General features: G+C 45.1%; 1 protein-coding gene across 1 annotated transcript in view; it reads left to right on the top strand.

The window, feature by feature from the left end:
- The window catches only part of NSG2 (neuronal vesicle trafficking associated 2), a 59,399-nt gene that overhangs the window by 8,894 nt on the left and 25,189 nt on the right, over positions 1-25,316 (top strand). Inside the window, exon 3 of the mRNA XM_045792155.2 lies at positions 9,270-9,353. Within this exon, the coding sequence (XP_045648111.1) occupies positions 9,270-9,353 (84 nt within the window). The remainder of the gene's footprint in view (positions 1-9,269; positions 9,354-25,316) is intronic.

The following is a 25,316-nucleotide window of genomic DNA, read 5'->3' as shown; positions in this document are numbered from 1 at the left end:
AGTCCACCTGTGTCCAGCACAGAGTAGATGCTAGTGCAAGGCTCTTGTTATTACTGTTGTTGCTTATTGCCATTCTCATCAGTTTGGTCCCAGAATCAGGATCACTGCTTGTGGGAGAGCACGGAGCTGGCCCCAGGACTTGAGGAGCGCTGAGCAATGAAGTGCGCTGGGTCTCTGGATCACAGAGGACGGGCTCAGAGGCAGATCTGTGGATCTCTACTATAAAGATTCCAGCCCTGGCAGCTAGTTTCCACTCAGAATAGGAGCTGGAGCCCTCCCCATGCCCCCAACCCCAGAGAGGACCATATGGAGAGTCCCTCAATTCCCTGCATGCTATGCACTGCCATGGAGTTGGACAGTCATAGGCTTAGTGGGCTGGCTGGTGCATTTGAGGACATACCAGCCTACCTTCCATTCTGCCTCTGAAAAAGTAAAAGCCCAGCAAGGAAAAGAGACCTGATCCTGTGGGAAAAGCCCTAGACTGGGAGTGAGCAGGCCTTTACGAGTCTGGCTTCTGACCCAGTCTTGCTATCTGACCTATAGAAAATCCCTTCCCCTCTCTGGGCTCCCATATCCCCATTTGTGAGTTGTTGGCGTTGGGAAACACTATCACTAATGTCCTCTAAGCACTGACATTTTACCCAGTGTTCTGGGGCCTTACCAAGCTTTGAGGGCCCAGAGAGACTCAAAACCAAAAAGATGGAGTATGGGTTGAGAGGTGAGCAGGGGAAATGGGGGAAAGTTCCAAACTAAGTATTCAATTTCACCTTGTCTCTTTATAGATAGGATTCATTCATTCAACAGTGTGTATGGATCCACTTATGTGTATCAGGTGCCGCAAGATCAGAGTTTGAGTGTGATGATTCTTGAATGGTGACATTCCTAGTGGGTGGCACTTGGATCTGAGCCAGAAGCTTAGAGTCAAGGTTTGGCTCTGCTTCTTAGTGGCCATGTGAGGCTATGAGGAACCTCCAAGACTCAGGTTCCTCATCTGTAGAATGGGGATAATCATTCCTACTTCAGAGTGATTGAGAGGGTTTCCTATGATATTGGATGTAAAGCTTTTGGCACAGTGGTAGCAGATACCCATTTTATTTTATTTTATTTATTTTATTTTATTTAAAAATTTTTAAAGATTTTATTTGTTTTGGGGGGGGCAGAGAGAGAGAGAGAAAGAGAGAGGAGGGTCAGAGGGAGAGAATCTCAAGCAGACTCCCTGCTGAGCACAGAGCCCAGCTTGGGGCTGGATCCTAGGACCCTCAGATTGTGACCTGAGCAGAAATCAAGAGTCAGATGTTTAACCGACTGAGCCACCCAAGCGCTCCTGGGTACCCATTTTAAAACAATGACAGGAAAGACCAGGGTAATCTTGAGTTTGAATGGCCAGTTCAACCACTTACCAGTCATTTGATCATAGGCAAGTGGCTGAATTCTCTGAGGCTAAATTGTCTCATTTGAGAAATGGGAATAATGATGATTTTACAGTAGATACATGAAGATTGGAGCGAAGGTTGTGAGGAGAGTTATGAGAATTAACCAAGTACACATCTGTAGGCTCCTAGAGCAGTGCCTGGCACATAGTAGGTGCTCATCTGATTCGCTGTCCTGCTCTGAACTCCTCTCTCAGCAGCAGGGATGAGCCGCAGGGTACAGCTTAGGTCTATTTTTGGCCTGTGCAAGTCCAGCTCATAAAAATACAATCTTGCTCCTTGTCAGCACTTCTGCACTTTTATTTATTGTTCTTGCCAATCCTGGGGCCTCTCCATGTGGGAACCTCTTCATTATTGATAATCCCGGGAAGTAGTATTTTAAATTTTTATGATCTGTACTTTGAGCCATCTGAACTGCCATGTATTATCTGGCCTTGCCAGTGAAGGGGGAATATATCCAGACGAGGGGTCCTTTTGGGATGAATAATTTATCCCATTTTCACAATGCCAATTATGTTAAATTATGTTCTTCATAATCAGCCACTGACAGGACAATGGGGACTGATGTGTAAATATGAAAACAAATTTATATCTTTGCCCATATCCACAATGGTATTTGAAAATCTGGAGGTTCATTTTTCCAAATATTTGTAAAACCCCACTTTAAATGATAAAAAGCGTAGAAAGGATTTTTCCTCTTCTGTCTCCCCTCCCCCTCCCCCTTTCTGTTATTAATCAAGAGCTCGGGGCTCCATTTTTCCCCACTTTTTTTTTCAACTGCAGAGAATAGAGCCTTTCTTTGCAAATGTATTTTCTCTTCTCTCTTTCTTTGCTTATGTAAGCTGATTCCTCCAAGGTACAATTAATGATTGGCTAACATTTCTTATGCTTTCCCCTTTATAGTACTAAAAAAAAAAAAGGCGTCTGTTGCCATATCTTCTTTTATAGAAAGAAAATGTTTCTGGCTCCCCTCCATGGGAATAGAACACCAAATTTCATGACACGCCCAATAGCTGGTTGATTCCAGTAATTCTGTAGGATTGTATTTCTCCTGTTCTCTACATCTTTCCAGCGTATCTCATTGCAGCCAGAGGCTTCTCCGTTACCTGTAATACACATCTGGAAAGACACTGCCGGTTTATAATCCTTCCTTGGCTTCTCACTGCTTTCAAGTTAATCTTCAAGATGCTCTGTATGGCATTCGGAGCCTCTGTTTACCCCTCACTTCACCTGTCCTATGCCCTGGCCACTCAAAACCGCTCACTGCGGCTCCTCCACGCGCCAGCCCCCTGAGTGTCTTCTGAATGTCTGCTGGTATATGCTGTTCCCTCAGTCTAGAAAACCTTTTTCCCTAAGTGTGGGGAGGCAAGAATGGAAACAAGAAGCTGGCCAGAGAACTATTCATGGAGAGATGACGATGCTCTGGGCTAGGGTGGCGGCAGTGTGCCTGGACAAACGGGTTGATTTGAGAGGAGTTTTTGAGAAGCAGGAGCTGGTGCTGAAATGGATTTAGAGAGTGAAGGGAAGGAAGGGGTCATGGGAGAATTCCTGTATTCGATTTGATATAAGCGCTGGCATGGATAATGCTGCTATTTTCGGGGGATGACTTGGGGAAGAAAAGTTGAGGGGCAGGTGGAACCAGGAACCCAAGAGCTTTGCTGCAGACATGGTATATTTAGGTGGGTTGGCCTAAGGGCAAATATCCAGTAGGGTAATCTGAGTGCTGGATGAGGTCCGAATTAAGTTATAAGGATAAAGATGGACTTCGAAGTAATAGGAGTGTGAACACTCAGAGGGGGTGTGTAGGAGGGAAGCGTGCCCATGACCTCACTCTGAGCAATTTTAACATTGAGAGGTCAAGCAGAAGGGGAAGATCTTGAAAAGGAAACTGAGGAGAGCTGGTCCTTGAACAGAAAGAGAACCAAGAGAGATACAGCCATGGACACAAGGGAGAAGGACATTTCAAGGGGTAGGGAGCAAACAAGCCTACTGCTGACAGGTCAAAGAACAGGCCTTGTTCTTGTTCTAGGCAAATGGGCAAAGACCTGCTTTTGATGTGGAGATGGGGTTCTAAAGAGCTAACACTTCCTTAAGGATGAAGGTAAAATACTAAGCAACTTGGGTTGCTTTTGGGGAAAATGTGGCTTAGCTAAAGAGAGGAGAAGACTGAGGACCAGCGTGGGTCAGGGACTCACCTGACCTGTGTCCTGTGTTTGAACTTGGTGGTTTGAGGAATGGGGCTCCAAAACCAAAATAACTTTTTTCATTAGAAAGTCACTCAGGGCATAAGCAGACTGTCATAGGGGTTCAGGGCAAAGCAGGACATGGATTTGAAGGAAGGCTATGACCTCAACTCTACCTAAACTCAACACGCCCTCCCATTACTGCAAATGGTAAATGGGATACTCTAAAAAGAAATAGTATATATATAATTATAAATATTACATGTTATTTATGTATTTATTATAAACATATATAAATCATATAAGTAAATGATATATAAATTTATCTATATATATTTTGAACTTGATATGAATGGAATCATATAATATACAAAAGAATTTTGTGTCAGGTTTCTTTTGGTCAAGGTAATGTCTGTAAGATTCACCCATGTGTGTGGCATTCCATCTTATGAATAAACCACAATATATGCATTCTCTTATTAATGGACATTTGGATTGTTCTCAGTTCAGGGATATTATAAAAAAGTGGCCATGAACATTTTTATTTGCATCTTTTGGTGGATCCATTATATTTTGAGGTGATTTTTTTTTTTTTTTTTTTTTTTTGCTGGTGCCAGAAAAAAATCTACTGATTTTGTTATGCTTATTTAGTATTTGGCCATCTTACTAAATTCTAATAGCTTTTCAGTTCATTTTTCTTGGAGCACATTTTTAGGAGATAGAGCTTTTTATCTCAAGTAACAGAAAACCTAACCCAAATTGAATTAAGGCCAAGAGTGTATATTGGCCCCTGTAACTGTAGAATTCAGTGTGAACTTCAGGCAGGGTGTGATCCAGAGGGCAGTGTGTTCTGAGGGCCCATCTCCATTTCTCTAGGGTCCTCTTGGCTCTGCCCCCCTTCATACGCTACCTTTGACTTCATCTTGACTCCTTCTTATTGTGACAACAATCTCTGCAGAATTTTCAAAACTCAAGTCCTCACCACACCAGCCAAAGGAAGAGCATGCTTCCTTTGGAAGAGGAATGCCCATAAAGAGCAAGGAGGCTTCTTTCCCCAAGTCCCTAGTCAATATTGCCTCATATCTCATGGTCCGCATTTTGAGCCAATCAAATTTTGTGATCAAGAGGATAGTAGGCCCTGATTGGCTTAACCTAATTAGGGACCATTCCCATTATGAAGGGAGGCATCAATCCCACCAAACCACGTGGCTGCCACACAAAGGGACAGGGGTGAGCTCCCAAAAACAATATCTGGGGACTTTTTATCTAAATGGATGCTAGGGAAGCAACCACAAAGTGTTTAGTATGATATTCAGAATGATATTGCCTATGATTATTCATTGTCCCATTCCAACAGTTATATTTTTTATTTTTTTAACATTCAATACATTTTTATTGAAAAAATGGAAAATGTGTAAACTTTACATGACTATGTTATAAAAATATGGTTGATGACTTTAAGCAATAAGTCTTTTATTTATTTATTTTTATTTTTTTATTACGTTATGTTATTCACCATACAGTTATATTTTTAAAGTTCTATCACCTGTCTCAAAATGTCGGCGATGCTTAGGGTCTTTTAAATTTTTGTGGGATGACAAAAATGGTTCTGAGATTTTTGAGAAGCTTTGGAAAAGATGTTTATAGAAATTGAGGGGCAGAGGGAAGGACTAAGAAGCAAATGCTTCCTAACATTTGCTGTGTGATGTGTAGATGCCTGAGATCTGATTGCTAAGGATCTAGCAGCAAAGGATCAACCCAAGAGATGGTTGGTGGTTGAGACAAAGTTGGCTGTGCGGGAAAACATGTCAGTTTTCTATCTTTGTACAACAGATTTCCAAAAATGTAGTGGCTTAAAACAACACAAATATATTATCTCCCAGTTTTCATAGGCCAGAGGTCCAGGCACAGGTTAGCTGTGTTCTCTGCTTGGAGTCTCAAGGGTCTGAAGTCAAGGCATTGGCCAGGCTGTCCTCTCGTTTGGCTCTAAGGGTCCTCTTCCAAGCCCGCTGAGGTTGTTACCAGAATTCAGTTACTTGTGGTTGTAGGACTGAAGTCCCCACCTTCTTGAGGGACCTGGCTGTCAGCTGGGGTCACTTTCAGCATCTATAGTCTGCCTTCCAGCTGCATGGCCTTCCTGTAACATGTCAGCTCACTTCTTCAAGGCCAGCAGGAGAATGTTTCTCCAGTCTGCTATGATGGAGTTTTATAATAGCATAACATAATCGTGGGAGTGACTATGCCATAATCCTTTCTACACTATTGAAAGAGGAGATTATACTGCACATGGACATGGGGTTGGAAAGTTGGGGGACTGAGAATGCCACTTACCATAAAAGGTAAAGGCAATTATTGCCCCAAGGCTTATGGGTTACATGACACAATGACCCGGAAATTCACACTGCCTAGAAATAAATACTGAGATGCATTATAATATGTACACACACACATATCAGATATATATATAATATACATATATACATATATATACACATATAAATATACATATATACAACATGGAGAATAGGAAAAATAAATTATAATTCCAAGTTTGTGAATATTTCTAAAAATGTGGATTCAGAATGATCAGACATCTACATTTTCTTTTCTTTTTTTTTAAGATTTTATCTATTTATTTGTCAGAGAGAGAGAGAGAGAGCTCAAGCAGGGGGAGCAGCAGGCAGAGGCAGAAGCAGGTTCCCTGCTGAGCAAGGAGCCCGAGGCATGACTGGATCCCACGACCCTGGGATCATGACCTGAGCCAAAGGCAGACGCTTAATTGACTGAGCCACCCAGGCATCCCAACATCTACATTTTCTATACCACTTTATAACCTGACAGTTGATCTAGTGATATCCAAAATATTTGGAATCGTTAAAATTTATAGAATAGCCTTTAAGTTTACAATGCACCTATACATACATTATTCTCTTTGGCCCTTCCCAGAACATTGAGTTAGGTAGTAATAGAAATACCTAGCCTGGGGGAGCCTGGGTGGCTCAGTCGGTTAAGTGTCTGCCTTCGGCTCAGGTTCTGATCCCAGTGTCCTGGGATCAAGTCCTGCATCTGGATTCCTGCTTGGCAGGGAGTCTGCTTCTCCCTCTCCCTCTGCTCCTCTCCTCTGCTCATGCTTGCTTGTGCTCTCTCTCATGCTCTGTGTCCCCCTCTCAAATAAATAAATAAAGTCTTAAAAAAAAAAAAGAAAGAAAGAGAGAAGGAAATACCGAGCCTGTGAGCTATGATGCTTTAAGTGTTGCTTACTTAGTTACATTGGCTCCTGACTCTCACATACCCACGAAAACTCACATGACAGCAAACAGCAAACCTTGTAGACTACGTGTTATGTCACACATTTCTGTCTTTGGCCTTGTGGTTCACTCTGCGGAAAATGTCTTTCCTTGGCTTGCTCACCTAGTAAATTCCTTTTTTTCTTTTTAGAGGTGGGGGGTCCAGAGGGAGAGAATCTCAAGTAGACTCCCCACTGAGAGTGAAGTCCGGTGGGGGGCTCGATTCCACAGCCCTGAGATCATGACCTGACCCAAAACCAAGAGTCAGATGCTTAACTGACTGAACCACCCAGGCACCCGTCACCCAGTAAACTTCTATTCATCCATCACTCCCTACTTCTTTTTTTCCAGGCAAGGAGGTCAGGAGCATGCTCAAACAGCATTGTTCTTGAGAAGTCCTTGTCTTGATAGGCTGAGTAGGGAAGACCTGTGGGCTGACAGGTGCAGGCCAGGCTCCATTCCACATCTCCTTTGAGCATCCGTGGGAGAAAATTTGACAGCACTCAGAGGCAGTGTTCAAATAAACATTTGTTATTGAATGAATGGTTTGAGTGCTTATCTTCTGTGAACTCATTTAAGCCTCACAACAACCCAATGAGGTATTTATGGTTATTGTCCCACTTTATAGATGAGAAAACAAAGACAGAGAAGGCTTAGTAGTAGAGATAGTGTTCAAACCCAGCACATACCCTTACACCTTCCTACAGTACTGACAGTATCAGTGTCTGCCCCACAGGATAGAATGAAGTGAGATATGCACATCAATTGTTCAGTGCCTGCTATATGGTAAAATTGCAAAAAATGAAACTTATTTTTATTACCTATGCCAAAGAAGCTTCTGCTTTCCTATTCTTCAGAATAGGAGGTAGAAAGAAAATAAAAATAACAGAACAACCCACTCCACCTCCCAAAAGACCCTCACCCTTATGTGGCTGCCCCACTTGCTTATTTGAAGGAGCCAGGGCTCACTTCCATTGTTTGGAGGAGCAGACTACCGAGAGGGGTGGGACACGAGAGCAGAACTGACGTCTGCATATTTTGGGTTCTAGAGGATGGAGAGGAAGAAAAGTGCGAGGCGGGCTGGTCCCCGAGCCTCCTTAACCGACACATGTTAAGTGCCACACGGAAGATGTTTGGTAATAGCAGTCCTTTCCCCATCCTTTCCTTGTTGAGCTACATTTGGTCAATGGCATGCCTCACAGACTTAAAGACTATTCTTCATAGGAGAATTTTTTGCTTGAGTCAGTACACTTGACTGCTGTCTCCAGGAAAACGTGGTGGGAGTCTTCAATGAAAATTCAGTTAATTTAAGCTCCAGTGAGAAGTAAGAGTGATCATGGTTAGAAGACAGCTTCCTTTTAGCTGGGTGACTTTGGAGAAGTGACTTAGTATCTCTGAGCTTCAGTGTCCTTGTCCGAAGAACGGAAATAGTAGTGGTATGTTGATAAAGGCATGTGAAGTGTCTGTTCCAGTTCTGGCACATAATAAATAATTCCAGAAATATTACCCATTATCATCTCATTTAACCTTCAAAACAACCTTGTTAAATAAGGATGATGATTATGATTATTGCCCATATTTTACAGGTGAGGCCCTGAGTCTCAGACAGCTTCTGTGCTCCCCCTGACCCTGTGGCATTCGGCCATGGTTATTGATTATCTGTCAGGTTCTTTTTTCTTCCACTTTTTGCCTACACAGTGGGAAGGAGTTCCATAAATGTCTTGGCAGGTTGACAGCCTATCTTGATAAGATATTAACCACCTCTGCAAAATATTCAGGCGTTAGGAAAACAAGATGATACAAGAGATTCCAAGACCTTTATGTTTTTCTCTGTGCAAGTCCCTAAGTCAAATTGGAGTCAAGTATGTGTATAAAGGTTGAGCTACAAGATGTTCATCATAACTTGTTTACATAACTGTTCAACCGTAGAAACTCACTGGATTCATGGTAGTGTATGCATACAGTGAAATATTGTGCTCCATCAAAAGGCAAAACACAATTGGGTATTTGTCTACATAAAAATGTTAGTATATTGTTGTATGTTTAAAGTAGGTTATAATTCATGAAGTATGAATCTGTCATGTAAAAAAGAAATAATGTCTATGTAAATAGCACACATATATCTAATCTATGCATATATATGCATATAGAAACGTCTGGAAAGGTGCGAACTAAATCGTCACCTATGGTTGTCTCTATTGGAATGGGGAAGTATGGGTAATTTGAATTTTCTACTTTCTTGTGTGTTTGAGAGCGAAGTTCTTTATTTTCTGACCTTTATGCAATGTATACAGATTCTAGCTACTGAGAAAAAGACCAAAAAAGCGTTTCGAGTCTCCATTTATGCTAACAGTAGTTGAACATTTCAGGTGATTGTGAAGACAAGAACAGAATATCAGCCCGAACAGAAGAACAAAGGGAAGTTCCGGGTGCCGAAAATTGCCGAATTTACGGTCAGTTTCTTTACACAAATTGTAAAGGTAAGGCTGGCTTCGGCCAGCTCAAAACTCCTCGTGCTAGTCGGGCAGGTGCTCCTGGGGGGTGGGAAATGATACAGGCTGTTTCCAGAGGATTTCTGGAGGCCATGCTATCTGGCTCACTGAGTCTAATCAAATAACAAAAGGTGGCCTCCTGAGGACTACTTACGCTCTCTTCTGCTCTGGAATCCTCAGATAATTTGAAAATTGTTAAATGTGCCTCCTTTCTTCTTTTTGCCCCTGTCCCCATCTCTCTACCTTTCCCTCACAATCTCCAGGAAATATGATAGGAAATGTATTAAAAAAAAAAAAAACCCTTAAATTTTAGTCAGTGGATGGTTGTAACAATACAAAAAAGACAAAGGGGGGGTTAAAAGCTGACTTCTTAGTGGAAAAAACCCAAATGGTTGACTTTCTATTTCTTGGTGGAGGGGTCCCTAGGAAGACTGATAAATATATATCACTGTGATAAGTCGATGAAGGAGTCATGAAGCATGCTCTGCAAGGACGAAGGGAGAAACTTCAGGGAAGTACCCTGGAGAAGTCACTTAGGTAGCTGAGAAGAGCACAGCTTGTGCAAAGGCCCTGAAGCTAGTCCCAACTCTGAATAGGAATAAGGGCAGCGAGGCTAGGCTCTTAGAAGGGGGTAGGGAGTAGGCAGATATGAGACAGGAGAAGTGGGCAGAAAGCAGACAATTCTAGGTCGTGTAGACTCTGTGGAGGAATTTAGGTTTTATATTAGAAGCATAAAGGAAGCCTCTGAAGGACTTCAAGAAGGGAAGAGACATGATTTAATTGGGTTTTAAATAAAGCATACTGGCTTTTATGTGGCCGGTGGACTGTGGCAGGCAAGACGGAATGTGGGGAGACTGTTAGGCTATTGCAATCATCCAGGTAGAAAGAGATGCTGGCTCTAACAAGAATGGTGAACAGGTGGAGAGACACGGGAAGACCTAAAAGATATTTAGGAGGCAAAATCAGCCATGCTTTTACTAGAACAAGTGATTCCTTAGATGCACATTGGAGCAGTCTGACTGGGTATGAGCCCTGTTTCCACCTAATACCAGCCAAGTGGCCACTGCAAGTCTGAAAACCTCATGTATCAGATGGAGGTAACAGTAGGGTCACTGTGAGGGTCAAGTGCAGAAGACATGCAGAGCACTGCGATCTGTACATGGTAAGTACACAACCAACAGCAGCTCTTCAGCGTCCGCTGGGACTGGGGGCACTGAGAGTGAAAACAGCCCTTGGTTGGAGTGTGTACATGGATAAACGTGTGGTCTGTTCCCGTCCCTCCCTATCTCCCTGCTAAATCTGGGTTAAGCAGCTGGGTGTGTGAGCCTGAAAGGGAGTGTGGCCCCTCTGTATGCATCCCTCGGAGTGTGGGAGTTCCCTGGATGCTGACACCTGCTTTGAGGGCAGGGGCTGTTCCTATTTTTGGTTGTAGCTTCAGTGTCTGGTTCTCAGCATGAGCCTAGTGAGTATGGACCTGGCCTGAACTGCATACCCACAAGAATGAGCTCGGAGCTTCAAGGGGGGGCGGGGGTAACTTGGTGCATGAAGTATATACACTGGGCCAGAGAGTAAGCTGACCTGTGCTCCTGGCAGTGGAGAACATTAGAAATATGCCCAGATTCACTCTAAATTATGGGCTTCTGTGATATCGTTCATCTTCTTTTTACTTCCTTTACTTTCCTGTGCTTTCCAAATTTGATATGAGCATGCATGATTTTGATAATTAGAAAAAAAGTAGAATTATTTAAAAATTTTTTTTTTACCAAATAGAGTGTTACAAGCTTCTGATGAAATTATTCTTTACTTATCAGTCGCTTTACAATGATGGTTATGAAGACACACAATAATTTGGGCAAATACTTCACAGGGAGAGTTGAGTGAAGAAAGCAGGGATTCAGATTGTGTGTTTTCCAGGATTGGAACTATGCAAAACACCACAGGTAAACAGAGGAAAAAGGACATGGCAGGAATGTATCAACATATGACATCTGTAGCCATATTATAACAGTGGGGTTGGATGATTTTCTTCTCTTCTTCGACCACGTTCGGTGATGTTGCTATTTAATCGTATTTAATGCCCACAAGCCCCTGACAGACTGATGTAATCCTCCGTTTCTCAAAGGGGAGCCATGGCTCAGAGCAGTGATGTGATCTGCTCCTCTAGCCAGTACGTAGCAGGGCCAGGGCCCAGAGCTGAGCCAGGGCGGCCTTTCTGTTCAGCCACGCCGCCTGCGGTGGTCACTCCCCATTCAAACAGAACAGAAGTGAGTCAACTAAGACAAAGGGAGGGGCTCAGTCAGGGTCTGGGGCTGCAGAATTCCCCTCCCCCCACCCATGAGCTTGACTCGATTGGTCCTGGGGGTCAAAAGGAAGAGAAAATGGGGATAGCAGTCCTTTGTCAGCACTGCTGTCAGGGGTGGGCAGAGGGCCCTGCCACTTGGAACAAAATGGGAGGAATGGAGCAAATCCATTTGTTTACGTAAACCCGTGAGCATTCAGTAGCTTTTTTTGCTTTCTTAAAGAGAGCTGCCTTTGGGTTGTGTGAACGATATATCTGTTGGGGTGAGGGTGGCTTGAGGGCCTGGTAGGAGGTTTGGGGGGAGAGTCTGAGGGTCTGACCTGCGGGCTGCAGCAAGTTTTGGGGGCCCAGGTGGGCTGTTCTGAAGATGGAATTTATAGGACTTGTTCCTGGTGGGGAGAAGGGGGGCGGTTATGGGTGTCCTTGGTGTTTGGCTTGGCTGGATGGCAGGAGGATGCTGTCCACTGAAGTAGGAACTGGCAGACCTAGGTTGGGGGCATGCATTGAATGAGAGGTGCCTGGAGCCTATGGGCCATGGATGGTGGTCTGGTCACCCTTGTATGTAAATGGCCTGGGGCTCAGGATGGAGCTCTGTGCTGGAGAACCAGGGCTGGAAGTCAGAGAATTCCCGGTTAGCCTTAGAGAGGGTGGTGCTGGTAAGCAGTGGCGGGGCTGCCTCCCGAGGATATTGCTCATGGAGGAGGTAACTGTGGGGATGGCCAAGATGCATCTGTCCCTCGTTCCAATAGTCTCACAGAGGTGCACCAGCTTATTACTAAACATCTCAGAGCTGACCTGGACAGGGCGGCTCAAAGCCATGTGAGAGAGAAGGAGAGGAGAGAACGGCGGGGCAGGGGGAAATGAATTGAGAAAGGTTGGCTGAAAGAATTGCCTGGACGTTTTGTGTTTTCTAAAACCAAGAAGGCTCTTGTGAGAGGTCACAGACTTGAGAAAGTGTTCAGCAGGCTATTTAAGAAGACAGGAGCATGCAGAGAGGAGCCCCTCCTTCTTTCTTAGTCTCGGGAGCTCGGTGCTCCTGTAAAGCTGATTTTGTCATGGAAGGTGCTGTGCAGGGTGCTGGTCTCTGCTGGGTGCTGGTCTGTGCAGGTGCTGGTGCTGTGCAGGTGCTGGTCTGTGCAGGGTGCTGGTGCTGTGCAGGTGCTGGTCTCTGCTGGGTGCTGGTCTCTGCTGGCTGCTGGTGCTGTGCAGGGTGCTGGTCTGTGCAGGGTGCTGGTCTCTGCTGGGTGCTGGTCTGTGCAGGTGCTGGTGCTGTGCAGGTGCTGGTCTGTGCAGGGTGCTGGTGCTGTGCAGGTGCTGGTCTCTGCTGGGTGCTGGTCTCTGCTGGCTGCTGGTGCTGTGCAGGGTGCTGGTCTGTGCAGGGTGCTGGTCTCTGCTGGGTGCTGGTGCTGTGCAGGTGCTGGTGCTGTGCAGGGTGCTGGTGCTGTGCAGGGTGCTGGTCTCTGCTGGGTGCTGGTCTGTGCAGGTGCTGGTGCTGTGCAGGTGCTGGTCTGTGCAGGGTGCTGGTGCTGTGCAGGGTGCTGGTCTGTGCAGGGTGCTGGTCTCTGCTGGGTGCTGGTCTGTGCAGGTGCTGGTGCTGTGCAGGGTGCTGGTGCTGTGCAGGTGCTGGTCTGTGCAGGGTGCTGGTCTGTGCAGGGTGCTGGTCTCTGCTGGGTGCTGGTCTCTGCTGGCTGCTGGTGCTGTGCAGGGTGCTGGTCTGTGCAGGGTGCTGGTCTCTGCTGGGTGCTGGTCTGTGCAGGTGCTGGTGCTGTGCAGGGTGCTGGTGCTGTGCAGGTGCTGGTGCTGTGCAGGTGCTGGTCTGTGCAGGGTGCTGGTCTCTGCTGGGTGCTGGTCTCTGCTGGGTGCTGGTGCTGTGCAGGTGCTGGTCTGTGCAGGGTGCTGGTGCTGTGCAGGTGCTGGTCTCTGCTGGGTGCTGGTCTCTGCTGGCTGCTGGTGCTGTGCAGGGTGCTGGTCTGTGCAGGGTGCTGGTCTCTGCTGGGTGCTGGTGCTGTGCAGGTGCTGGTGCTGTGCAGGTGCTGGTGCTGTGCAGGGTGCTGGTGCTATGCAGGTGCTGGTGCTGTGCAGGGTGCTGGTGCTGTGCAGGGTGCTGATCTGTGCAGGGTGCTGGTGCTGTGCAGGTGCTGGTGCTGTGCAGGGTGCTGGTGCTGTGCAGGTGCTGGTGCTGTGCAGGGTGCTGGTCTCTGCAGGGTGCTGGTCTCTGCTGGGTGCTGGTGCTCTGCAGGGTGCTGGTGCTGTGCAGGATGCTGGTCTCTGCTGGGTGCTGGTGCTGTGCAGGGTGCTGGTGCTGTGCAGGGTGCTGGTCTCTGCTGGGTGCTGTTGCTGTGCAGGGTGCTGGTGCTGTGCAAGTGCTGGTGCTGTGCAGGGTGCTGGTGCTGTGCAGGGTGCTGGTCTGTGCAGGGTGCTGGTCTCTGCTGGATGCTGGTCTGTGCAGGGCGCTGGTCTGTGCAGGGTGCTGCTCTCTGCTGGATGCTGGTCTGTGCAGGGTGCTGGTTTCTGCAGGGTGCTGGTCTGTGCATGGCGCTGGTCTCTGCAGGGTGCTGGTGCACCTGTCCATGCTGTCAGACCTGGCTGTCCCCCAGGCTGGTGTGAGAAGGAACTGAGTGTTGTATCTGGAGCCCAGTGTGTTGGGTTGATGAGAGGTGTTCTAGGGCTTTGGGGCTAGAATGACCTGGGAAGCTGAGATCACATCTCTGTGACCTCTTAGCTATATGACCTTGGGAAAGTCCCTTCACCTTTCTGAGCTCCCGATTCCTCACCAATAAACCAGGACACACTGTTGACATAACAAATAGTGTAAGTCCTTGGCACACTCTAGATCTTAATGAATGATCGTTTTATTTCCTTCTTGTTCAGATCCCCTTTCTTCCTCCAGGGTTCTTAGCTTCCTGCCTAATTAGCCAGCTTTTGTCTGTTGGTTGAGACAAACCTGGGCCTCCCTTTCCGGCTTTCTCCCTTGGGAACAGGGCTGGGGAAATGTGCAGAATTGTTCAAGGGTGGCCAGTTCAAGGTCAGGATTCATGCGCTGCCCCTGGCTGTCTACTGCGACCTCTGGAGCGACCTCTTTGCCTACTGGGGAGTGTAGGCAATTTTTTTGGTAGGCTATTTCTCAACACATTGGTTATAACACGAGTAATCCTGGTATCTGTTAAAAAAACGCTTTTAATCCACTTTTCAGCCTAGTAACAACCCATAGGTATGCCTATTGTTATCCCCATTTTACAGATGAGGAATCTGATGCTCAGAGAAGTGAAGTGGCTTCCAAGGCCATTCAGCCCGGATGTGTTAGAGCAAGATAGGAACCAGCTATATCCCACTCTCTCTGCCACACCTCGATGCCACCGTGCCATTGTCCTTGCCCATTCTGTGGCTGGCTTGCCTTCTTTCCTTCCTTTTTCCCCCTCTTATTTTATTTTATTTTATTTTATTTTATTTTATTTTATTTTATTTTATTTTATTTTTTTGTCTTTATTAATATTTGTTCTGGGCTGGGCCAAGTGCCTATTGCTGGGAGACACAAAGATGCATAGGACAAGACCCTTGCGCTGGAGGAGCTCACAAACGTGGGTTAGTGGAGAACATTCTGGCCACCTTCTCAGCCATACTTGCCTCTAGGTTCAGCTCCTTTGGGATGCTTCCCCTGATCCTCTCAGCTGGCTTTGTTGCCACCTTTTGGCTCTGCAGGTCATACAGGGGCCTTGGCTGCCACTGTACTATAACTGGCTGCTCCTGCAGCTGCAGCCCTGCCCCCAGCTTCTGATCCCTGGAGGACAAGGTCACTTTGGGCCTACCCACCTGTCTCCAGTTCCCAGCACAGGGCCTGGCATAGAGTGGGTGTCTGGTGTGTGGCCACTGGAGCCCCAGTCTTTTGGGACTTCCTCAGTATTCATCTCCGATCACACCCTGATTCGGGGTCCAGAAAGTGTGACTCTGGTGGCTATGGCCTGGGCAAGCTCAGACTGGGGGCTGTCCAAGTGCATGGGGATGTCTGCAGATCAGACCCAGAACACAGTCAGTGGGAGAAGTCAGAATGGCAGGGATGCTTTAGTGCTAAGGGACCAGAACTCACCATTCCTGTCAGGCAAATGGACACATTCACAGGAAACCAGGTGCGGGAGTAATTCTTAGTGAACAGGGGGGTCTGTGGGCTATTACTAAAAACAAGCAACAATGAACAAACAACACAAAATAAACAAAAGTCCCTTTGAAACTTTAGGCCTAACATTATAAGGTGTTGATTTTTCACTATTTCATCTATCTGCTGTGATCTACTCAGTTCTTTTGGATTCCTGCTCTGCTCCTGACCTGTGATTGGTGCCTTATGCATGTTATCTCACTGAATGATCCCAGCGCACGGGGCTGGTCAGCTCATCACCCCACTTACAGGTGAGGGAAAGAGGCTCAGAGAGGCTGGTGCTTTCCCCAAGTTCCACACCAGGAGGTTGAGTGGCTGGGCTGGGCTCCAAGGTGGCCCTAAGCAGGGTGTCGGGAGTCAGGAAAGGCTGTCTGCAGTGGAATGGGGGCTGGGCTACCAGTGAGTATCTCTCTGGGGATGCTGCTGAGCCAATTTACCTGCCAGTTGTTCTTTCCTCCTTCTCCTTCTCTTCTGTCTGTCTTGCCAAGGGATGGGGCCTTGGTGCTCCGTCTCAGGCCTCTGCTCCGCTAACGTGTCCTTCCACACCAGTATGGGAAAAGACATGGGGCAGCGCCAGAACCAGCTTTGCCAGGCTCTGTTGCCACCTCTAAAAGCTGACAGAGTCCAGGCCCCTCTCCCTCCTGAAAGTCTCCAATAACTGTACCTTCTCTGTTCACCCATCCTCTTGTGGCCCAGCCTCGTCCTGGCTCCCTCTGCCTCCTTTCTCAGGCTCCTGTCTGTTGTTCTCACCACCCCAGAGGAGGACTCTTCCTAAAACACATATCCCATGAGGGTTTTGCCCCCCTTTAAAGCCCTTCTGCAGCTCCGCAGCTCACCTGCCTCTCCCACAAGCCCTCTGCCCAAAGCACTTCCCTCAGGACACCGTACAAGGTATGCCTCCCTGTCTTTGTTCGTGCTTCCTTCCAGCTGGAATGCCTTTCCTGCCTTCACCACTGGGCATAGTCCCTACTCGCCCCTCAACACCCACCCCAAGTGGCCCTTGCCTGTGCAGTCTTGCCGGCTTGCCCACGTGGTCTGCCCTTCCTCCTTGGGTTTCCCGCACCTGCTGTACGAACCTCCATTCCAGCACCGGTTACACAGTGTTGGCGTCATCGACTTACCTGCCATGTCTTGCACTGACTTGGGACTGGGATGATGTCTTCTTCATCTTTGCACCCCAAGAGCCTAGCCAGTGTCCGGCCACATTAGGAACCAGAAGATGCCTTTAATAGCTGAATGAACAGGTGAATGAGTAAACAAAAAAATCCACCTAGCTGACCAAGAAACTCGGCATTTAAATAACACCAGAGCCCTGGCTGCCTCTTTTTTAAAACATCTTTATTTAAAATCAGGGCCTTATCTCTGTTCCTAAGCTTCTTGACGATGACACATTCTCATAAATGTCTTCTTCTTGATGCCACATCCCGAGGGAGGTGAGACCCCATTTATACCTCTGCCATTTGCTTCTGCCAATTTTTCATCAAAACCGCAAGGGCTGCCTTCCTTGGGTGGGATTCTAATCTTTGCTGACAGCAGCAAATGGAGATAAGACATTTTACTTTATTATCTGTTGCCTTGGTTTTTATTGCTCTCCTATTTTTTTTTTAATTTTTTTATTCCGAAGAACATTCTAGGTGAGTTATTAAAAACATTGCCTGCTGGGTTAAGAGCAGAGTCATTATCTGGCAAGGAAGGGAAGAATTTGCATATGAGTACTTGGTGGAGAAAGGCCCTGATAGTATTTGATGTTTATTATTGCATTTCTGGCTAGGGTTTTATTGAAAATCAGAATAAAGATGCTGGCCTGTTTTTGTCTGGGTGCTTTCTCCGGGACTGATAGAATTGTACTGTTAGAGTAACTTTCAGAAATATATATATTGTTATCAATTGATCATTGAAAAGCGAATGTGGCTTTTTTTTTTTTTTAAACTAAAACCCCCATGGTGCTGTCTCAGAAGTAATGTGCTCAGGGTTTCAGTGAGGGCCTGGGTGGCTGGGTGGCTCAGTGACCACTCCACAGCCCAATAACACAAGCTGCTTTTAATTGCTGACTTCTCATGCTTGTTGGTTCAAACAAACACTGGTAAGTAAATCCTGCAGTAAAGCAAGTGACTTGTTAATACATTGGATGTACAAGAAGGCTGCTAGAGTTTAGGGAATATTCTTCTTTCCTATGGGACTCCACAGCGAGGGCTGAGGCTGGCTCACACCCTCTCCTGAGGGCCAGTTATTAAAAGGCGTTGTTAAACTGTTGCAAACTTGTAACCAACCATAGCCGGAGTATTTACACCACGGATATGGGCAAACAGGACAGATTAGTCCCCCCTGCCCCCAAAAGCAATATGAAAGGCAATATGGAAGAAGGGGGAATGCATGGGTCGGAGATCAGGTCATTTCACCTGTCTGAACCCCTGTTTCCCAATCTGTAAAATGGGACAGTGACATCTACATTATAAGCCGGGTGTGAGGACTGAGTGAGATAATAGAAACTCACACTCTCCCATGGGAGCTCAGTAAATGAGAGCTTCCTCTTGTACTTACATAATAGTTGCATTTCTGGGGAGTTGCTCATCTGATCCGATAGAACACATCCACCTAGGTTGGGCCTCCAGGAGGAAGCCTGCCTCATTCCATCTCAGTGAGCTCTCCATCTCAACTGACATTGCCTTGGCACACCTTTCCCTCCTCACTCGCGCTTTCCACTGTGCTAGCTTTTGACCTTCCATCTCCATCCCATCCCCTTCCACCCATTAGGAGCAACATCAGGTTGGATCATTGATCTTGTCTGAGAAATCTTCAGCAGCTCCCTCCTTCCTACAGGCAACAGCATGAGATCCTCAGTAGGGCATTGCAGGCCCATCCAAAGGTGGTCCTTGCTGCTGGTTCCAGTCCCTGTGCCACTGACCTCCTGCACTCCCAGGACTTCCACCTTCTCATAGCTCTGTAAAGCCACCACGCCTTTTCTCACCTCCAGGTCTTTGCCCGTGCAGCCTCCCCCCACCGCCTCTATCCCACGTTCTCTGCCTTGTGACCCAACTCAAATGTCACCTCCTGCAGAAACCAGTCCTCGATTCCCCAAGTCAGTTTCTCATCTGGGAAGCCCGTGGTCCCAGCATTGGCCACGGTCCCTGTACCTGTCTCTGCTTGGGCAGAGTTCTCCTGCTACCTGGTTGGGTTGCTGAAGGTAGCACTGAAGGCAGGGCTTCCTAATATTTTCTTGAATCCCATGTGGGGGTAGTAAGAGGAAGTTGTTCATAGAAAGTAAAGCAGTATTTAAAATGATTTATAATTAATTAACAACAATCACTTTCATTTTATTGAACATCTTTATGTGTCAGGTAGTTTGCTAGTCATTTTTCATCTCATCTTTACTATAGCTCATGAAGTAGGCATCATTTTTGAGGAGGAGAAAACTGGGATCAGAGAGGTTAGTTAAGGTGCCTAAGATCACACAGCCAAAAAGGGGCAGATCAGACTTTTCTGACCCAGAGTGGTGTGTGTGACTGTGGATGTTTTTGAGTGTATGTGTGAGTGTGTGTATGTGCTCTTTTGTCTATACCCATCTTCCAAATTGGGAAACCCTGCACATTTTGGGAATTGGCTAGATTAAACTAAACTGAAAAGTGGTTGTTAGAACTCTAAATTTTGCTGCCTCTCCTTGCTATTTGCCAAGAATTAGGCTAATTTTGCTTTGGCTCTTTTCTTCTTTCTTTTCTTTGAATACACTGTTTGGCCAGCCCCTGAAGTGCATTGATCCAAAAGAGAGAAAAAAAAAAAAAAAAAAAGCAGCAAAATTTCCCAAGGGAGAAATGCCGTTTTCCTCACTGCTTGTCATGTGGCTTGCCTCATGGTCCCATCACACGGTGGGAGGGTTAATCTCCTGACTTTCTCGCTCTCTGGGCCTCCACTGCTGCAATGCGTGATTATATTAAATGTGATTAAAAAACATTTATGATGTTTAAGCTCCTGGAACTGTCAGAGGCAGACAGGTCTTAACAAAGTGACTGTATGTGCAGCTCGTGTGTCACCACCATGTTCTATAATTATAAGAAAACTAGTTGCCATAGCAACTTCCATAGAGGCCTAGCTTCTTCCTGGAGATGCTGACAAGCTCCTCAGCTCCGTGATCCGAGAAATTGGGAGGGAATTTGGTTCTCTGAGGAAGTTCAACTCTCACTTGGGTGTTAATCGTGAGCTCACTCTAATTCTCCACAACTTGAACTCAGTCATGTTATGCAATCAGACAGATGTGGGTTCGAATCTGGTTCTAGAACTCACTGGCTGTTTGACCTTGGGCAAGTCACCTTACGTCCATGAGCCTCAGTTTCCTCCTTCGCAAAATGGGGATACTAATGGCCACTTCAGAGGATTGTTGTGATGATTATGTTTGTGATGTACCTGTCAGGGGGCTTGGCACACAGTAGCCCCTGATATATATTAGATATGTTCCCCTACGCTCTTCACTGTGAACAAATGAAAAATGAAAAATACTGAATTAGCGAGGGTGATTGTTTTAATAATAACAGAATTATAATAATAATAATTTTGGTAGCATTTGGGGCTAAAAAACCAAATTAGTAAATAGAAATTCTAGGATGAATCATGTATATGAGGGAAAGAAAGAGAGATGGAAAGAGAGAAAAGAGAGAGAAAAGATAAACGAATATGCACCTAGGTGAAATTGACTTAATGAAAATTCTGCCAATTTTTTTTAACCACATTTCTTTGAAGCGAAGAACAAGGTCTCCTGTCTCCAAAAAATCTCTAACCTGTGTGCGGAAACCTAGCTTCCAGTCTCAGTCTCTGAACCTCAGTTTTCCCATCTGTAAAATGAGGCAGTTGGGTGGGATTGCCCCCAAGGGCTCTCCCGTCTTTGATGCTCTTACGGTGCTTCTCCACCAGGGATGATTTTACAACAAGGGGACACGGGGCAATGTATGGAGACATTTACAGTCGTCACAGCTGTGGCGCGTGTGTGTGCAAGTGTGTGGGCATAGTACTGGCATTGAGTAGGTAGAGGCCAGAGATGATGCTAAACACCCCGTAATGCACTGGAGGACCCCCTGCAACGAAGAACTATCCTGCTCCAGATGTCATGGGTGCCGAGGCTGAGAAACATTGGTCTAGGACTTACCACCATGTTTAACGGTCTAAAAACAGGAATCATGCCACTGTCGCCCCACTGAGATGTGTCAGCTTTGTCGAGTATTCAGTTCCTTTTTTCTTTTTAAAGATTTTATTTATTTATTTGACAGAGAGAGAGAGAGCCAGCGAGAGAGGAAACACAAGCAGGGGGAGTGGGAGAGGAAGAAGCAGGCTCCCAGTGGGGCAAGGAGCCCGATGTGGGGCTTGATCCCAGGACCCTGGGATCACACCCTGAGCCGAAGTCAGACGCTTAACGACTGAACCACCCAGGCGCCCCAAGAGTATTCAGTTTCTTATCCTAGCCATCTCCTGGAGATTTGAAGCCCTAGAAAAATTAGTTAAGGTAAAGACAAAGACTTCTCAAGATCCCGGGGGCTTAATAAAAAATGAGAAGGCCTTGGAGGTAGGAAAAATACGGTCCTGTGAATTTTCTTTTTCCTGGGTACTGCATAACTCTAAACAGGCCAAATGTGATTGTTTCATGGGCAAACAGAGTGCAATTTTAGACCCATAAGTAGCTTTATTATTATTTCTGTATAGAGAATAAAAATAAGTCTTGTATATGTTTCAACTGCACCCTCATTTCTAGCTTCAGCCTTTGATTTTGACATTCCAAGTCACAGCCAGTGTGTGTCTCTTCTCAAAGTCATTGTGATCACTCCTTACTCCTGCTTAATATCATTTTGGGGCTTTCCCTGGCCTTCAGGGTGAAATCTGAACCCCTTAGTTCATTGTACCTGGTCCTCAGAACCTGTCTTTTGCTCATCTCTTTAATCTCCCTTCATTCCTGCTTCCAAACTCCTCCTGCCAACCTGCATTACCCACGGAATCCTGGGTAATCTGCCCTATCTCCTCCACTCCTCAGCTTAGCTGCCTCCTGCACCCTGAATACTTTTCCCTCCCCCATGGTCTAGTGCACACCTGTTCATCTCATTGGCCCTGCTCAAACATCACCTCCTGGATGAAGTCAGTCCTGGTAGCCCATCCTCTCTTCCTTGCTGTCAATTGTGGAACTGACCGTTTCCTCTGGGATCTTCCTCACTGGACAGTTTGTCAACTTGACCTCCTTCGTGCAGTTACTTCCTTACCTGCGATTTTCCATGGCCCTGTGAAAGCCTGGGCTCTTGGAGACAGACGTCACCGCTGGCTGAGTTCTACATCCCCTATAGCTATTGACCCTGGGAACTTGAAAACAATAGGTGGTCAGTAAGTTTTCTTTTTAAATAAGAGTGACACATCTGGGTGTGCAAAATTTTCACAGTATAGAAAGGCGTAGACTGAAAAACGTCTCCTTTTCTCTCCCTTTCTAATCCTTCTCACTTCGAAAACCCATCATCTCTATCTGTGCTGTCCAGATTAGAAGCCTCTAGTCAGATGTGGCTATACTCATTTAAATTTATCAAAATGAAATAAAATTCAGAATCTAATACCTCAGTCACACAAGCTACATTTCCAGTGCTCAACAGCCACAGGCGTTCAGTGGCTACCATATTGGAGAGCGCAGATTTACAGGACGTTTCCATAATTGCAGAAAGCTCCATTGGATGGCCCAGGAATAATTTATGTTCCCATCTAGAGACATTTTCTACATGTCAGCATATATAGATTTATATATGCATGTATACATTTGATATCGTTTTTGTTTTTTCAAATGGGACCATTTTATATATATTCTTCTGTACCTTGCTTTTTTTCTTTTAATAATATAGCTTAGAGATCTTTCCACATCAGCACATTGAGATCCTTTTATGTTCTTGGTAATTACTGTAGACTGAGAGTTTTCATAATCTTCCTCAATCAGTCTCTTATTGTTGTTCTGGCTCTCAGTCTTTTGTCGTTAAAAACCCTGCCTGTCGTTAAAAACTTCCTAGTGTGTGTGTCTCCACACACACACACACACACACACACACACACACACACACACACACCTTTCACATATTTTACAAATATACTTGTAGGCTATGAGAATCTTCATCTTACAAACTTTGCCAGAGAGTCTGTGAATCTTCAATTTTAATAGATTTGGCCAATTATCTACCAAAAATTTTCCCACCCATCTATACTTCTTCCATCATGCCTACAAGTGTGTTATTCCCCACATTGCTAGTTTTAACAATCTTTAAAAGCTTTACCAAGCTGATAATAGAGAAAATGGTGCCTCTTCTTTGTTTAAGTTTTTATGTCTTTCATCGTCAGTGAGATAGAGCCCCTTTCTGTGTACTAATTGACTGTTTGACCTTTGCTTCCTACCTGGAAAACATCCTATTTGGTTGGACCACTTGCTGTTCCTTCCTACTGATTTGTGTGCCCTCTTCCCAAAGCTAAGAACTTAGTCATTCTCACTTATTTGGTACTTTCTTAGTTGTCCTTTGCCTTTTTGTTTTGTTTATGGCATAACTTCTTTTTTAAGCCTGCAGAATTTCCTACTTTTGCTTTAACTTAGATTAATCACCAACTCCAGAAGGCATAAAGGAAAATATTGATATATTTGACTCTATAAAAATCAAGGTCTTCTCCCACCCTAAGCTCATGTTTTCTTCTGGTACTTTTATGATTTTATTTTCTATGTTAAAACTTTGATCCATCTGGAATTTGCAAAGAGTAAGGTAGGAATCCAACTTTCTCTCTTTGTGAATTGAATGACAGTTTGCAATTTGTTCCACATTCGCTAGTTAATCCTTCCTCTCTCTGACTTGAAATGCCACCATTTTTAGATAGTGCATTCCCATTTGTATTTGAGTTTACTTCTGGGTTCTCTTTTCTTCCATTGATCTGACAATTATTTGATATCGAAAATTGAGACAATACCAACTTGTCTCAATTACATAGTTTTATTATTTATTATTATTTATTATTATTTTTAAGTAGGCTCCACACCCGGCATGGAGCTCAGTGTGGAGCTTGAACTCACAACCCTGAGATCAAGACCTGAGCTGAAATCAAGAGTCACATGCTTAACCGACTGAGCCACCCAGACGCCCCTCAATTACAGAGTTTTATAATATCTTGTAATCTGTGTAAACTGTTCTTCCCTCATTCCTTTGACTTTTCAGAAACCCCTTACCCATTCTATCATGTGTGTTTTTCCAGATAAATACGAGTATATTTTTTAGGTTCTAAAAACTCATGCTACTTTTTCATTTGGGTTACAAGAATTTATAGATCAATTTGAGGAGAAACTACATCTTTAAAATATTGAGTTGATGTAGACACAAATTTTTTTTTTAAAGATTTTATTTATTTATTTGACAGAGATAGAGACAGCCAGCGAGAGAGGGAACACAAGCAGGGGGAGTGGGAGAGGAAGAAGCAGGCTCATAGCGGAGGAGCCTGATGTGGGGCTCGATCCCATTATGCTGGGATCACGCCCTGAGCCGAAGGCAGACGCTTAACCGCTCTGCCACCCAGGCGCCCCTGATGTAGACACAGATTTAACTTTGCATCTGCTGAAGTCTTTTTTAGAGGTTCTGGTTGAACTTTAAAATCATCTTTACGGTTCTTATTGAATTTATTCCAAAATATTTTACCTATTTTTTGTTGATATTATAAGAGGGACCTTTTCTTCCATTATATTTTCTAACTGATCATTATTTACACTTAATAAAAATGCTTTTGAATTTTGTACCTTTATTTGCCACCAGGCAGTTACTCACATCTCTTGTTGTTTTTACTATTTGTTTAAAAACATAACCCTTTGGGTTCTCTACGTATATAATTGTACCATCTGCCAATAATGCTGATATTGTTCCCCTTTCTGATATTTAGTTCTCTTGTGTTGCTTCTTCCTTGAAGTTTGTTTTTAGACTCCTAATGTTATTTCCTTGGCTCAATATGTTCAGGTCTGCTATTTCTAACATTTTGCCATTTGCACTTTTTAAAAATTTATTTTAGAGAGATGGGGGAGGCGCAGAGGGAGAGGGAGAAAGAGTCTCAAGCAGACTCCTCGCTGAGTCAGAGCCTGACATGGGGCTCAGTCTCACAACCCTGAGAACATGACCTGAACAGAAACCAGGAGGAGTCAGACGCTTAACCAACCGTGCCACCCAGGTGCCCCTTTGTCATTTACAATTTGATGGATTTTTTTTCCTCCCCAAATGCCTTTTCTGCATGTATGGAAAGGATCCTATGGATTGTCTTCTTTGGCCTGGCATTATGGTGAATTATATGAGTAGATTTTTAAATACTAAGCCATTCGTACATGTCCACATTTGGTCATGGTGTAAGACTGAATTCTGTTTGATAATATATTCTTTGGAAATTTTGCTTTAGTCATGTTGTGAGCTTGTGTTGAGTAATTTTAAGTGTGTGCTGTCTTTCTCAGGTTCAGTAT

This window comes from Ursus americanus, chromosome 15 (genome assembly GCF_024610735.1).
Source record: "Ursus americanus isolate L20-20 chromosome 15, mUrsAme1.1.p, whole genome shotgun sequence".
NCBI lineage: Eukaryota > Metazoa > Chordata > Mammalia > Carnivora > Ursidae > Ursus > Ursus americanus.
Note: the sequence above shows the minus strand (reverse complement) of the source record. Positions and strands in the feature narration are given on the sequence as shown.